The 17,029-nt window shown below is 44.7% G+C and overlaps 1 protein-coding gene across 3 annotated transcripts in view; it reads left to right on the forward strand.

Moving 5' to 3' along the window:
* The window catches only part of AXIN2 (axin 2), a 46,199-nt gene extending 30,740 nt beyond the window's left edge, over window positions 1–15,459 (forward strand). For 2 of the 3 annotated variants that reach the window (XM_069655055.1, XM_069655054.1), the window contains exons 7-11: window positions 1,828–2,007; window positions 2,757–2,987; window positions 3,578–3,667; window positions 5,507–5,674; window positions 12,652–15,459. In XM_069655055.1, the coding sequence (XP_069511156.1) occupies window positions 1,828–2,007; window positions 2,757–2,987; window positions 3,578–3,667; window positions 5,507–5,674; window positions 12,652–12,778 (796 nt within the window). In that variant the 3' untranslated portion in view covers window positions 12,779–15,459. Of the gene's footprint in view, window positions 1–1,827; window positions 2,008–2,756; window positions 2,988–3,577; window positions 3,668–4,597; window positions 4,700–5,506; window positions 5,675–12,651 lie in introns of those variants that run through there. The other variant, XR_011305154.1, reaches the window with a different exon arrangement.
* Window positions 15,460–17,029: the final 1,570 nt, after the last annotated feature.

Raw genomic sequence — 17,029 nt, forward strand, 5'->3', positions numbered from 1 at the left:
CTCACACCCATGTGAATGTGTGCTCTGGTGCAAGTGCTTTATATTCGTAGGCCACAGTTGTTCGAGACAATGGGACTTCTAAATGGTTCCCTCTGGTGGTATCCGATGACATTTATCACCGTCCAGTACTGGGGACGTCAACCAAAGATGTACACAAGAAATTAACACGGAGACTTGAGGAGAAGGAGCTCAAAGCGGCACCTGGGTATCTGGCATCACCCAGCAAGCGGGAGCATAGTGTGGCACACATTTGACTTCCACTTGAAATGCAAACTTTCACTTTTTGTCCATTTTACATATGACCCATTATGGCTTCACTGTCTTCTTAATGTGTCCTAATGCTCCTTTATACACATTTCTAAGCATGCAGAGTTATTGCCGCATAGACATGGTTGTATGGCACCAGTTCGCCTGGATAGTCAAACGTTTCTGCTGGCTGCTCTTGGTATCGTGCTAACCTGGCTCCTATTGGCCAAATGTCAGACATTCGGACCTTGCAACATCATCGTGACAGCAAAAGGTTCGCCCTGCACATATCCTTCAGACTATAGAGGTTCCGCTGTCTGGGTGCTGCAACCTTTGGCTGTTGCAAAAACATTGCAACTATTTTTCAGTAGCTGATCTTGTCCGCTGCTCAGCTTAAATGAGGTCTTTCCAAAATGGCCAGCAGGTTGACAATGCACCTAGTCAAGAGGTGTCATCATTGGCAGAAAGCTTGCTGATAGCCACCTGGTAATTGGTCGTTCTTGCCTGCGACCCCTGGCAAAGCATTTAAAGGACCATGCACTGTCTCTGTGAGGCTTTTATCTGTAATATTTAGTCTGAGGCATAGGGGGGTTGGTAATATGGTGTGCCTGGCTGTCTGTGTCGCTACCCCATGTGATTTCAGTTCAGTGCCTCTGAGACATCACGCCAGCAGGGGGTACTGAGCCTGCCAATTGGTGAAAGAAAGGCAGATGCTTGACAAAATGGAATCAACATGTGTGCTCCGACAAACCGGGCCGCTCTTCCTGCCGTGTGGCTTGAGTCCTGAAATGAATTGTTTGCCCTACGATAACTGCTGCCTCACTGCATTTGGCTTCTTAGCACATTATGAATTGTTTGCTCTAGTTGAAATGTTTGCCCTAGTTATGTTTTGCCCCCACTGTATCTTGCTCCTCTGAATCCTAGATTGGTTGACCATGTGACCATTTCTTTTGCCCCAACATTACCAATCTCGTCTTCACTCCCAGGGGCACTATACGCAGACCAACTATGCCACTCGCACTGCAATTTAAAATCTCTCCCTATAGACAGTAAACAACTGAACGCAACACCTCTACAACCAACGAACATACCACTGCTTGGGCAAATGCACTATTGTACTATGGTCATTCGAGGGTCCGATCTGGGCAGACATGCCACTATGCCCTCGACCCAGACCCTCTAGAAACAGGCTCCTCTACTAAGGACCTTTGAAGCAGGCACTTGTGACCGCCACCTACTTACCTTGGTTCTGCGGTTGTTGTGAGGTAGTGCACCCATGTCAAAGATTTTGGAACCCATATCTTTCTTGGTCAACCCGGCGACCCCTGATTGTCCCCCCAACAGCAAGTGAGAAAAAAATACATTGTCACAATAAACAAACAACCCAGAAGGCTAAATTGTGTGTTGAATGGGGTAGATGTCACCTCACCAAAAAATACCTCCGGTCTCAGAAATCAGGCTGATTCCTAGCATTGCATCTGACCATGTTTCTAGGCAAGTTTGGTGGGTGGGGCTTGAAATGATTCTCGCACCTGATCTGTGTAGCTCATGGGAATGCCTTTGTTTGCTTCTTTTCTGCAGTAAGATCGGCACACTTTTAAAGAGGAACGGTAAGGTGGTGGCGGAGCGCCAGTGTTCAAGTGATAGTGGTCCCCTCGCATCACCCGGACTCCCGTTGACAGCCAATGATGCTGACCGATCCCAGAACGTCTGGCAGTGGATGCTGGAGAGCGAGAGGCAAAACAAGCACAAACCCCATAGGTGAGTGTTGCCATCGGCTGCACATACATTATCTTAAATGCTTAATTCGCAACTTGTTATATTGAAGGTTCTTATTCCGCGAACTGTTGCCACCTCTGTGGTTTCTTGGTGCTCTGGCAGATCTGTAAAGCTAGGGAGGAGGGAGGGGTAAGTTAGTAGGACTGAGCGGGAGAAAAGAGCAAGAGAGCTGTGATGTATTGTTGGCAGCTTCCCGTTCACTGAGCGTAGGTGTGTTTTTCGGTTGGTAGCCGCCATGTGCTGTTGGGCGAGGCTGAGTGTGGGATGGACTAGGGAAGGCAAGGTTCCGTCAGCGAGGCAGGCACCTAATTTATCAGGCACATGTGCACTTCTCTGGGGCCTTGTCACACAAAATGCAGGCCTCAAAATGTGCACTTATCAATAGCCACTGACAAATGATAATTCCTCCCTGGTGTGTAGCGTGCACCTGGAGAACTGAGGGGAGTGTTTAGTTTATTATTTATAAAGCGCACCTAACCCTGAGGTAGCTGGGCGCTAGATCTTATCACAGAGTTACAGATGCTTACAAATAGAGTACATAAGAGAGACGTGCTTGTCAACAAAAGGTTACAGGTTAGTCGACTTGCATATTGATACATAAAAGAGCATAGTATGCCGTGATTGTATGCCTAAGTTGTAGCTTGCAACTTTAACTTTTTACACCTGCATAGTGGAGTGATGCCCTATTTTATTTCTCTCCTCTAATGATTTTGCATTTTTTTTCTCTCCAGCATGCAGGGTGCAAAGAAAGTGTACAGCTCGGAATCTGCACGGGTTTTGGCATGTGACCGCGTGAGCCGTCACCACACATCAGTCAGTGGCGGGCATACCCGGAACGCCCAGCCTGCTCACCCATTCGTTCAGGACCCTGCCATGCCCCCGCTCCCTCCGCCGAATACATTAGCTCAGCTGGAGGAAGCTTGCCGGCGATTAACTGAAGGGTCCAAGCCTCCAAAGCAATGGTAACTAAATACTTGCTCACTGTTGCTGTCCAGGTTCAGTGTTAGCAGGGTTTCTGAGCTCCAAATCTTTCATTGCTATGGGGTCGATGACGTTAATCCTTGGATCTCATCGCTGCTCCCCAATGGTGTGCGATTTTGCTTCAGTTGTTTTAGATGGGGCAATGCTGGATGAAAGGGCCCAAAAGAAACCCCAGTGCACAGGCACGGCAAATACACATCTGCCACATATGGCGGGGCTTGTGTCAGGGATCTGTAACCTGCGGCTCTCAAGGCGTTTTGGACTACAATTCCCTGGTAAGGAATCGTAGGGCTCACATAAGCCTGAATGGCTAGGGCTGATGGGAGTTTAAGTCCAAAACATTAGGCGAGCCAAAGGTTGCAGACCCCTGTTTTAGGCAAATCCCTAGTATTGAGAACTATTTGCAAAAACTGTACTGGGACAGAAGAGCCTTTACAGAGTCTCGGCAATGACACAAAGGTGCACAGTTAATGTGGACCTTTTCTGAGTTTTTAGTGAAGTAATAAGGAACAAGCCCCCTCCACTACAGTCGGATGAAATGATAACCCCTCCTGCTTGTTGTTAATTCCAGGTGCGCCGTGACGACGATGCCAAGGGATCGAAGTCACCCTGTTGCCCAGGCCGGAAGTGCCTCTTTCTCCGCGGTCAGTCCTCCAGAAGAGTGAGTATCTTTGGTGGTAGAGGAGAGCAGCAACACTGCGAATGCAAGGGAAAAGTGGGAGACCACGAGGTTTATAGCTTTCAAGATTGGGGGCAGGGGGCGGGGCCTGGCTGTCTATATCAGATGTATATTTCATAAATCAATCTGCCCTTCTTCCTGCGCATGTGATTCTTTTCTTGGGTGTTTCTAAAATCTGTTAGATTTGTGAGTAGGGCGGAAACATATTTCTTCTTTTATTTCCTCACGGACATGCTGTCCCGCTGATCTGTTCTAATTGCTCTTCGCGTCATCAGGAGGAGCGCTCCCACCGAAAAGGTCGACCCCAGCCTGAATAATTGAAGTTGTCCTCCCATGCCCTCTTTATTCAGAGTTCTGTTTTGAAATCTTTCCTCTGTCACCTAGCCAAGTCTTTCATTTAATTGGATGAACCACTTAAAGCCTTCAGCCGGCTTTGCTGGTGGCCCCTTTTCCTCCATCCTCTTGCCTCCTTACTGAAGCCTCTCTACAAAGATTTAAAACAAATTAGCTAGACTAAATTACGCTAGATGAACACTATGGGACCATCTGACGCGCGGCCGCACCAGACGCAGTTCTGAACCCCTTATTTTCTCTACGCTAGTCAAGCTGGTTCCATTGCTCCAGGTCGACTGGTCTTTGAGAGGCACCCTGGTTGTGGTTTCCCCGTGGTCGGCCTAGATTTGCCCATAGCAAATATTCAGCTTTTTCCGAAGAGTGTGGCTGGCAGTTAGGGTTCCTACCGATTTTCCCTGTAGGCCTTGCCTACTCTGTTTAAGGAGCGTCTTCCTGGGTTTTCAAGGGATGTTTATTTTTCCTGTGGGCTCTACATTGTTTTCAATAAAGTAAACTGGTGCCCAAGAAAGACGCCAGCAGTTTGTTGACCCCCGGTAGTAACAAGGCCTTTTGTTTCAGTTCCAGAAAAGCCGGGCTTGAGAATTGCGGCCATGCCAGATAGAGGTTTTCAGTGGAGGGCTTTGGGAATCCCCCTTATTGCCTGCCAGGCAGACCTTGCAGGTACTTCTTCACAAAAAACAATCGCCTTGTCATGTGCACACCACCCACCCCTGTTGCCCTGCCGGGAACCGACTTCCTTAGCCCCCGTAGAAGCCCAAGTCTGTTTATATTGATCAGGGGATCATGCAGGGGGTGGGGGTTGGTTTTGAGGTGCATGCTCGTGAGTTTGGCAAGTGTCATTGCTGCGTCTGCATGTTCACTATCCATAATGTATTTTTAATATTATATTTGTTTTTAGAAAGTTGTAGATCTAGTTTGTGTATCCCAACAAAGGGGTTATTTTTAGAACTATCCTGTAGGGGGCGGGGGAGCGGGGAGGTATTGTGTGTGGGCCTCCACGTTCCCTTAACTTCTTAACTGTGTGTCGCCAATTGGTGTCCTGCATGGACCCATCCTGCGACCTTTCCCCTTTGGGTGGCCATTACTGTCCTAGCTGGTGGCTTTGTCCAAGAGCCGGCAGCAATTTTGGGGGTGGTTCAGCCCACTTCGGGCAGTTTACTGCTTCACACGAAAACCTCCCAGAGCAGAGATGGAATGGGCGTTGAGAGTGAGCAATACTTGCACACCGACGGTGAGATTTGAGCAGTCACTCTACTAAAGGGACTGTGCTATCTCTAGCTCGCTCACCTAGGCATCTTTTCACAGAGATGATCCTACCTTTACCAAAATCATTCCCATTTGCTCCTTAAAGTGGTTCATGTTGGTGCCTTGTTTTACAAAATGGCCCCCTTTTAAGCGCTCTAGTCAGTTTATGTAGCACTTTGTTAGTGAAACGCATGGTAACGCCTCTTTCTTGTCCCCTTCCAGCAACAAGGAGACAAAGAAGCCTGTGGCGGGCCCGGCTCCTCAGCCTACCGAACTGGTCGTCACTTACTTCTTTTGTGGCGAAGAAATCCCATACCGGAGGCTGCTGAAGGCCCAGAGTCTGACGCTTGGACACTTCAAGGAGCAGCTGAGCAAAAAAGGCAGCTACAGGTGAGATCTTTGCACTTCTTTCATCTAGCGCCGGGCTGAAGTGTAGACATGTGCCAGGCTATAGGCCCCATCTGAACCTGCACCCAGACCACCAAATTCACGTTATGTGTTCCATCAATCAGAACCAAGATGGTGTTGATATCCGACCACTAAATTGCTACGCTAGGGCAAACCGGCTGGTCTATCGGAGGAAGCCTCTCCCATAGGGTTCTGCACCCAGTAATGTCTATGGTGCCACATTCGTTGGGCGTTGAAGTTTCATTTCTACATCTGTTGAGTTGTCCAGTTGGCCCAGTAGACCTGCTAAGGCCTTCACTACTTTTCAATGTTTTCAGCCATTCAATCTCAATCCTGCCTCCGTTGAGTCATTCAGTTCTACTTCTCCATCAGAATCATTCCATTCCGTTTGCACATGTGTTGAGCTCTTCAGTTTGTTTGGTCGTTACTAGTTACCCATTTCTGTATCCAGCTCCGCATCAACTCATCTGGAGCATTTTGTCCCCATACCAGCATGAGTTCATTCATCCAGTCCTATGTTTACAGCTATTCGTCCATCCGATCCAATGTCTACCTTTGTCCCTGCAAATGCTCTACCTGTCGGTCTTGGGCGAGTCATTGATTCTGAGTCAAATGTTCTATCGTCATTTCCACATCTGTTGTACCTGGTGCAGTTCACTTCCGTTTTTCGGTTCCCATTTCATTTCTTCGTCCATTGGGCCACCTGTTAACTTTTCAAGATTCCCAAAGCCGCCCAACCCCATTCCTAGAGTCTCCAATCTGCAAATGCTTCCTGGGGGAGTTGGCCCAATCTTGCAGAAGTACTGCCTTCTGCAAAGTGTCTTGCCACATTTCGAGAAAGGTAACCTATCTGCTTGGGTCACTCTCGTTATCCCACTTGTTTGTCAAAGTGTGGGTGCCCCTAAAACATCGGGCGCGGGGTGGAGGGGGTACTTAATGATATGACATGCCCAGAAGGGGGGCAAGCTCTACAGATGTGCGGAGTCCACTCCGATTGGAAAGACTCACCTATCCAGAGCACTAGAGGGGCACTCTAGGGCCTGTAGGTCACATTAGTAATTAATTACTTTTTTTGTATAATGGAAGCATGCGCCTCATATATCTATACACAATGGCAAGTGCAAAGAAGTGCATTAGTATTTCCCACTCCTGCCTGTGTCTTCACACTGCCATTTGTCGGAAGGTGCTGCGCACAGTGTGGGTGAGAGAGGTGTTTCATGTTTGTATAAATTAACCTGGAAGGTCAGGAGTTGTGTAGCTTCCGGAATTGGATGTGGGGTAGAGGAGGCACCCTAGGTTATCAGCTCGGGGTCGGTTCCATTCTTTTTCCTCCCCAATTTGGCAGATGGTGGTCCAAAGCTGTTGTCCACATAGCCAGATAAGAGCGAGAGGGGAAGACTGGGTCAGGAAGCCTGTCGGCTGACTCCTCTCCAGCCCTGATCCCTTCTTCCGGCAGTCCCCACACATGCTATGGGATATGCTCGCATGCGGTATCATTGGGCCATGGATCCAAGACTGAAGGTGCAGCCTTCACCTTCCAAGGTCCTGAAACATCTGCTGTAATATCAGGTTTGCACCGTGAATCTCTTACAGTTTCACAAGCTCTGTATAGCCTGGCATCTTGTGGTTGGGACCAGAAATCTAACTTCTATTTCTTCTTAAAGTTAAAATGGACACAACGGTAATCATTTTATTTTAATTTTTTACAAGCGCAAGCCTATTCTTTATTCTTTTGTAGTACTTTCCTATAAGTGGTACTTGTGTGACTCCTTTGGGACATAGGAGTCTAAGTATGTTGCAGAGTTCTGTCTGCTGTGGACACATCCGTTGCTAGATCCCAAACGGGTGACCTTTCCTTTTGAGTTCCTGGAGGAACTAGATCCAGAGTTGCTGAAACTTGAGAAATCCCAATTCCATGTTAGATTTTAGCTTGATCACAAACCCAAATGTATTTGGGGGGGTGGGGTCCGGGGCATAGAAGCTCACAGAAAACCCAGGTTCTGGATGGAAGTGCTTGAGCCAACCCTTCTCTTTTTTTTCTTTTTTTCAGAAACATTTTATTAAGTTTCCAATAAACAACATTTTCATAAAAAAGTACACAACGTCTCATACTAAGCAGTAATAATGAAAATTACAGTACATTGTAAATATCATATTTTGCGCATTCTCGCATAATAACTATATGAACCAACCCTTCTTAATTACGAATTATTTTGAGCGCATTCCATTACTTGCTATTTTTGCTCGTCTGTGACACTTTTTGAAAGTGACCAGCCATATGCAAATAGTATTGACCCGACCTACAAAGGCAGTCCAGAACATAGGGTACATCACTCTGAACTGCTAACAGGCAGCCTGATACATGTTTTGGCACTGCAAGTGGTTGGCCCCACCATACATAATGGCACAGGCGAGATAAAAAGTAATGGGTTGGGCTACTCATGTATTTCTAGTAATTGTAATTGGTTATTTATAATGCGCTAATACCCAGAGGTTTCTAAGCGCGGACCCGGGGATCGAACCTGTGTTGCTCCACCTCATCTTGCTTTCAAGGGTAGCACATTGCCTCTGAGCTATCCTCCCAAGACAATTGCCAGTACTGTCACAAGCAATCCCTAATAGATCTACAATTAGCTTTCCTACACTGGGGGCGGCGGGGAGACTGGATTCCAATGCTGACTAGACTGTCTGCTGGTAGTTGTCTGGTGCCCGGACGCTGCGTCCTGTGAAGTCTCTTTAGATGACATAGCTGATACACCAGCGTATCCATAGCATGTTTCCTGCACCTAGTTGTTACCATTAAGATGGACAGGGGCTGCTTATCTCCCATTAAAAGTCATACCCACTTGTGCAAAATGATAACCAGTGCAGTTACCTTTGACATAGGGGGCTTTCCTAACCACTTAGTGTTGCTGTACTCTCCCGCTATTTGTTGCCAGGCATCCATTTTTGAAAAACTTCCTGGATTCGAGAGAAGGTAGAGGTTTTCTGTGACACGTTACTAGTCTTGTGAATGTAGGCAGGTGTTGAGGTTTGTATCGTGCAAACCTAGCTGGGAAGCATCGGTGCGCTGTACAACGAGGTACCGTAATGGTACACACCAACAGAGATATAACTAAAGGGACAGGATGATAATGATGTTAATGATAATGATGTGTTATTTATATAGCGCCTTAATCCAAAGCGTTTTACAGAGCACATATGTACGTACAATATCACCCAACTGAAATTGGTACTCATTTATCGACCTCAAAAGGATGAAAGGCTGAGTTGGCCTTGCCGGGATTCGAACCTGCGACCTGCAGATCACGCTGAGTTATCTTACCGACTATTATTATTTATACATATATATTATATATATCGTGAAGACATGGAGGAAAGGAAAACTGCACTCCAAGCATGAGGTCAGCAGGTCCCAATAAAAAAATGACAAACTCGAGTACAAAATACAGAACGAGTTTAATTCATGGTAAAAAAGTATTGGGCAAACAAAACACAGCAAAACAAGACAGGACGCCAGGGCAGTGTCCTGAACGACGCGCTTCGCGCTCCTTCGAGCGCTTGATCACGTATATATGATATTAAAGGTACAGTTTAAGAAGGAGATGGAGAGAGATGATGCAGGTGGGTTACAGGAAGTGACTACAGGTTAGAGAGATAACATTGCACCCAGTCTGAGTTATGGAGGTTCTGCAGCTGTGCCCCAGTTGAAGCTATATTTATTTTAATTGTATTATTTGAAGCACGGACCTAGCACGAGAGCAGAGGATCCCTGTACAGTGGGCGGGTAGCCAGCTTTTGGGCCATCATCTTTTAACAGTAGCGCAGTGCTGAGAGTTGTGGTCAGTGGGTCCATAGGGATTAGTCCATGGTCAGGTGTTCTCACATAATCCAGTGAGTTTCCAATGATCCAACCTTTCTAACTGTACTGCTAAGGCCACGCGTGGCCTGTATGCGTGTATCCATGACTTTCCTTCCCTCGCGATGAGAGTGAAAGAAAAGGTGTTCCCTTTGACCCCCCCAGAATATCCTAAATACGCCAAACCAAATTGCTAAACATTATGACCGCCCAGGCCCGGTATCTTCCTTTTATTGCCATGGGGCCAGATATGAAGGCAGCCAGCTTTCCAAGCCCGCCTTTGCTACTTGTTCGGTGCATTGCAATGAAGAGTTGTAGGATGCACCTCTGCATGAAGTAAAATTTCACCTCCTAATTTTTGGATGGAGTGATGCTGTGAAGACCATGGAGGGCTACTCAGGTTCCAGGGCGGTTTGGTGGCATGAAGCACACGTCTTGCATGTAACAGCCACTCCAATGGGACACATCTGAGCTTGCATCACATTACCGTTGAACAGAACTACTCCAATATTGGCTATTCAACTCAGTGATTAGCATAACACGGGCGCTGCCAGCAATATCTACGGGAACTCGAGATAATCAAATGACAGTACGGATAGTGGAGCCAACATAAAACACACTGTACCAACCACTAACCATCCATGCTCCTTGTTCCTTCCTAGCATACCCTTCACATACCTCACACGTTGTAACAGGCCAGTCCCATCTCACACACAACCCACACATTCACCATAAGTACTATCTGCTGCAAACAAACATCCTAGTCACTGGACGTTGCCCTTCTGGACACAATATCCCCGGTGCGCACAATTCAAAGACACCTAGAAAGCCAACTCGCACAGGCGCCAGTATGTATTGGTTCTGCAAACACCAACAGAAAACTACAACCTCTATCCTATTCACTCACTAACTTACCCAACCCGTGAGCGCCTGGAGACCATGCTAATGGTAAAGGTGCACGGTATAAGACAACCTAACGTAACATGACAGTTCTGCTTCTGCCTACCTTCCTGCCATATTGGCCTACTAATGCTGCCCCACCGACGTCCGAATTGGAATAACCTATTTCCTTCGTAAGATCTTCCGGGACCTTCCCTCCTCTTTAGATCCTGGTCTTTGATGGATCCTATTTCTTCTCTTGGTGATTCCTGTACTCTCCTTTGCCTCTTTCAGATATGAGAGAAGCCAATATGTTCCCTTTTAATCCTTCCTCCCAAAGGCGCCAAATCATTAAGCAGCTCCCCCCCCCCCCCCACAGTTTCCCTGCCCTTTCGTGTGTCAGTGTTTACTGGCTTTCGAAAAGCAACACCAAAGAAATGCGCTTTTGTTTTTCGCTCCACGATTCCGCACCTTTCATTATAGCCTCTTTATTTGGTTTTCAAAGCATTTTAGTTTGATGCAATCGGGGGAACATATCCACCAGCCAAACACTTTGCTCAAAGCCGTGTCTTCACTGGAAGAATACTTAAACGCCATATATAAACCACCTCAATAAACCAAAGAATCAAATACAAGACCCTCCCACTTACCTACACATGTTTGAACAATCAAGCACCTATATACCTCTGTGACAAATTCAAACTCTGACTAGATCTTCCCAGTCTAGCGCCCTTATCGTACCTAGATTTAAGCTCCAAAAGGCAAGCGGCAGAAGCTTCCCTGTACTGGCAGCTAAAAATTGGAACGCCCTACCCACCAGTATCGGACTGGAACATTCTTCCAACAAATTCCGAAAGAGCCTCAAACTCTGGCTCACTATGAACGAAGCCTAACTGCCCACATACTACTACTAAACACGTCTATGTATTTATGTCCTGCTTTGTAAATACATACCTCTGTTTCGGTAAAAAGTATCTTGCTTCCTCATATTTGTATAAATAATGTCTATGTAACTGTACACTTATAACTTTAAGAAATGTGCTCAGACGCTCAAGGGTTTGGTGCGCTATATAAATAAATACAATACACTATACCATCGGCAGAAACTGTTGCATGTTTCCTAGAACTTTAACTTGAACAGGGAGGCGCATAGAAACTGCATGCACTGCCTATCAAGTTATACCTTGCTCCATGCACTGTGAACTCCCCGGCCTGCCTCGGCGATTTGCTAGCTCCTTGTACCTCAAAGTCGCTTGGATAACCCTCATGCCTGGTGTGCTGCATCCCTTTGTTTGCGGCACTCGTGGCCTAGGAGAAGTTGGCTTTTAAACACGTATTCAGGTTTTACAAGTAGCTTTTGTGCGCTATAAAATTAAATGTGTATGTTGTTACTCTGAAATATTCTGTTTTTGCAAAAAAATATAAAATATACTTTTACGTGTATTCGTTTTCTGTTGTGTATGCCATGCACCGAAATGATCATTCTTGCGAAGTTTTAAAGCATTTTTTAAAACCTGAAATAAACTTTAGCTGTCCGACTGATCCGAACACCTTTCTTGCTGGTTTGGGCAGCAATCGTATCACCGTTGCTTTGAACACGAGGTTATCTGCTAGTAGCAAATCAATGCATCTGGTGCTTTATTTCTATAGCAGTACCAATCTGCAGATGTTGGTTTAAAAGAGGGGCTTTCCTCCCTTTTTAATAGCTACTGTCTCCTCCTTCATCATTGGGACTGGCCAAAAAGTTTGTGCGAGGTCACCTTTCCGATGGTGCGGAATGGGATCCTTTACAGGATTAGGAATATTTGGGCAAATGCCAATCCTGCTCTACAAAGTTATGTATAGGATTGCCCCTTCTTGGGAATCTTATTTACACTGAATCTTAGATCCATTTGCCAAATTATTTGAATTCGGAAACTAAGGGCCTGATTCACAGAGCGTTTTTCAATGGGATTGGGCCATTGTAATTCACTTATGTGAATCAGTCCCTCAATGTCTTTTGACCGTAGTTCCTGTGGATAATGAACTTATCCTCATCCTAACTTCAAGGCTCCCGTGTACTCTGACGGGCTCTGGCCTATGTTTCACCAATCGTTTTATAGCCATGAAGGTTGGAGTGCACTCCATATCTGACCACTCATCTCTGCTCTTCATCTGGATAGATTTAATATCTGTTGCCCATGGCCCTGTTCTGACCACTCTTTCCACTTATGTTTTCCAGGTATTACTTCAAAAAGCCAAGCACCGAATTCGACTGCGGGGCCGTGTTTGAAGAAATCTGGGAAGACGACTCCATGCTACCGATGTACGAAGGCCGGATTCTTGGTAAAGTGGAGCGGATTGATTAGCACGTTTAGGAGGACACGAGAGGAGAGCGCTGAACCTTTGAAGGAAAACGAACCAATGAAGAATGTTTTGGGTGGCGGGAGGGGGCGGGCCACAAGGAGCCAATGGAAAAACTGATCAGCCTTAGAAACTCGGTGAGTGGCATTCTATACCCATGAGCTATGTACAGAGATAAGGGAAGACTTCTATCTATTTATTTAAAATATGACCACTGTCGACCACATGTAAAAGACTTCCAAACATAATATATGACTTTCCAGGGATCTGAAATCTATATTTACGGAGAGAAGAGAAAATGTTTATACATGACCCGAGGAAAAAACTTAATTGATATTTATTGAACATTCGTCCCCTTAAGTCCAATTTACGGACATGCTGCTTTACCAATAGAGAAGAAAGTGTGTGCAAGTGACTGAGAGAATCTGAAAGAGAAGAGTGATGTCGTATTCCTCTAATGAATTTGGAATGTTAACTTTGGGTGCATTATCGATTTAGCATGGGACAAGAAAGGAGAGCTGCACCGTGGCACCTATATCTGCAAAAGCGAATACTGCACTCCCTTACCTTCCCTCTCATCCTACGTACCTGTCCCTGTGGCGGTAGCCCATTGCATTTCAGTTACACTGCTCCAAAATATGTTGGCTGGGTGGTTCTGTCTGGCCTGTCAAGTGCCTCCCCTTTCTACAGTCGGGTTGGTTTGTTCCAGAAGGAGCCTAAGTGAGGATCTGGACTTCACTGCAATTCGATACTTTTACATAAATAACAGCAGATGAAATTCGACAAAAAAAACAAAAAACAGCAGATGAAAAGAAAATAGGTGAAACTGACTGTTCGTGATGGACTACTGAAGACACCCTGGCCAGAGCTCCACATTTGGTGCACTGACCAGAAGAGTGCCTGTCCTATCTATTCGGGGCATCTAGACGCGCGTGTTTGGGATTGTGCATTTGGGTCTCACTTTTGCACATGTCTGGGTAATTGTGATGTAGGTTTTAAGGTTGGGGCACACTTTGTTGGCCACCATTGATCTTGTGCCTGGGTATGTGTTGTGGGTGGGTGGGTAATCCTGCTCTTATGGTGTTTGTGTATATGTGCCTACTCCTCATGTCTGGCCACTGTTTTCACCCAAAGGATGGAACACGCCTTTAAACAAAGAATTGTCAGAAATCCAATTCACGGGTCTGAACATAGCAACATTGTAGGTGGGGACAGTGTCTTGCCTTGAAATCTGTGAAAATCTGCACCACTGTGCTTCTTCATATGAACAGTTAATTTGTTTCCGCCCCATATGAGGCAGGCATGTGAAAGTATTTTCTTACAAGTTAATGAATGAGGATATAGTGATGGTATCGTACTCCCCTGCAACACTGAAAGCAACTCAGAATGTACTATGACTGATGCATTGAAGTTTGCTTTGCTTTCTGCTCCATGTGCTTCTACAAGTGATGTTATCTCATTTGCATACTTGCCAACATTATCCATTCCATTTGGGAGACACTGATCCATTCCTGGTTTTAAGTTCGTAGTGTGGGATTTGTAGTCCTATTTTTATAATGGGGAATCCAAGACTGAAAGTTGCAGAATGCAAAGTTAAAACCAGGACTGGACAAGTATCTCCCGAATGGAATGGATATTGTTGGCATGTATGCAGTGGCAACAGCAGTGCAAGAATGTATAGTTTATGCTACATCCTATCTTGCTAAGCATTCTGTTCGGTGTGGTCTTAAATTGGACGCATCTCCATGGCAACAGTAGTTCAAATGCTTGCTTGGCAATTACGTGGGAATGCCTCTTAATATTAAAATCCTGATGGCAAACACAGATCAGATGGTTGGCATGCTGGCTACTTCACAACTTGTCAGTATTGTGAGAGGTGCTCTTAAAAAGGGGGGTTTTATTCGCGTCAAGGTTAACTTGACGATTATGGTGCCTACTTTATCCGAACTGGCTTAGCATTTAAGCTAAGAGGTTCTAACTTGGATATTTAGTTTTCAGACAATTGAAAAGGCTTCCGTGACTGCTATGCCCCAGCTTACTTGGCATTCTGGTTAAAGTATTGTTAGAACGGCTACCCTCCCTCTTCATGGAAAAACATGTATGTTTAAGAAAAAAGAACAAAAGTAGGCTTTTTTTAAGGATTACAGGCCAGCAGAATGTTCTGCCTATTGTAATTAATTGTCTTTAAAACCTGCGAGTTTGTAAATTTTATCGAAACCTACCCTCTCGTCTACAAAAGCTACCCCTCGCCAGAGAGAATCACTTGGCATGTCTGCATTTGTTTTTCGTGAACATTTTTTCCTGCACATTTTGTATGCCATTGCTACCATGTATATAATATGTATATAATCTGGTGGAAAATAATATTATTAATACACTATCTGTAGTGTTTTCCTTGAATTCAGTACAGTACCTGTGCCTGCATGGTGGGAATAACACTGTGTGTCACCCTATATTCAGGGTTCAAAGTTTCCCTTGGTTTTTCAAAGGGGTTTATGTATTATATATTATGCCTTTTATTACAAGTCTTGTACTCATGACTTTTGCTATGGCATTTGCTCTACTTATACTGTAAATTATACATTATATAAAGAGTTTCATTTAAAGAAAATTACTTGGTACAATAATTATTGTAATTATTAAGAGATGTAGCCTTTATTAAAATTTTATATTTTTCAAATTACAATCTTGTCCTGTTGCTTTTTGCAATTCATTGATGTGGCCAAATATATGAAACCATGCTTTTTCAATTTTTATTATTTTATTGTGACCGACATACTTACACTAGTAGGAGGCTTAGTAGTGATTTTCTTTCACCTAAAGGATACTGTGACACAAAATAAAGGCAAACTATTGGTTTGTCTGATAGGAAATCTAGAATTTCATAGTTGAATGAGAACTGCTGGGGCCAACAAGTTTAAATTGTGTTCACTAGTAACTCTTTACACTACAGAGCTCACTTGGTTACCTGTTTGTATAGACCCTGGCTTCTATCCTTTGTATTTTTGGTGCCTGTGGGCGGTTCTTTCATGTTTGTAAAGGCTTGTCCGTACATACAAATTCCTATTAAGAGTGCCGAATTCATGAATTGTTATATAAGCAAACGAACAATGCGGGTCATTCACAAAGGATCTTAATGGCTGATTCCAAGGGGGAACACATCCTGGTGACCTTTCTCTCCAACACCCACTCTCTTATTCAAGGCATAAATTCATTTTCAAAAATTGATTAGCAGTGTTTGCTAATGAACATGTTTTTGATCAGCAGAAGTACCCATTTGATTAGCGATTCTGTACTACTATTGTTAATGTCACCAGAAGTTATTTGTACCCAGGACATGAAATGATCACCAATATAGCAGTTTTGCATATCACTGAAATAAGACATTTAGAGGAGAGAGGGCTTGCAAATTCTTTAGTTTCAGCTAGACCTGCAGGTCAGGTAACTTCGTTTACCAATCCAACCTAAGAGAAATGCACTCGACCCATAGCAACGGCGGGCAACACATTTAAAATGCGATTTCTTTAAAATGATGCATGTCACTAAAACCCACTTAATGTTTGGCACACTGCTGCCAACCAGAACCCCAACCATGCACAGTGAAACTTTTATTTGACATTTACTGCAAACAAAGCAAATGTTAAATAAAAGTTTCAAACATCTTTTGTAAATGCAACTCGACCCTTCATAAAATCTACTTGTCTATGCAAGTGGGCGAAAAGACGGCGAGCCATACACGAGGGTCTGTAAAATGTAAAAGTTTAGCTGCATGAATGGACACAAATAGATCTGTTAAAAAGGCTCTGAAAACTGTATGGCCAGCTGTCCCCTGCAGGTGGTAAAATATAATACATTCATAATCATAAAGCGAGCTCTGGAGGCTAACTACAGTGTTGGTATCGCAGTAGATCTGTAGATTCACAGACTGGATGGAACTATTGATCACTACTTTGCTTAAGCATCTAGTTCGGTTTGTGTATTCATTATGTAAGCATAGAAAAAGAGACTATGCAGGGTGGATTGCGTAGCAGGCAGAGAACTGGGCAAACTAGGTTGCATATTGTAGTTTGGGGTCATCTCACTTTCAGGGTACCTGGTATAAAGTAACAGTGATAATATAGAATGTCAAGGAGTATGGGTTTGTTTATGCGTTGAGCACCAGTTGCAAGATGTATGCAACCTGCATGTTACAGAACTAGGTTTGCCATCAAAATCATTTGACCTTGGGATCATGTACATTTTCAAAAGTGTTCCAT

This window comes from Ambystoma mexicanum, chromosome 3q (assembly GCF_040938575.1).
Source record: "Ambystoma mexicanum isolate Mex_15411 chromosome 3q, UKY_AmexF1_1, whole genome shotgun sequence".
In the NCBI taxonomy this organism is placed as follows: domain Eukaryota; kingdom Metazoa; phylum Chordata; class Amphibia; order Caudata; family Ambystomatidae; genus Ambystoma; species Ambystoma mexicanum.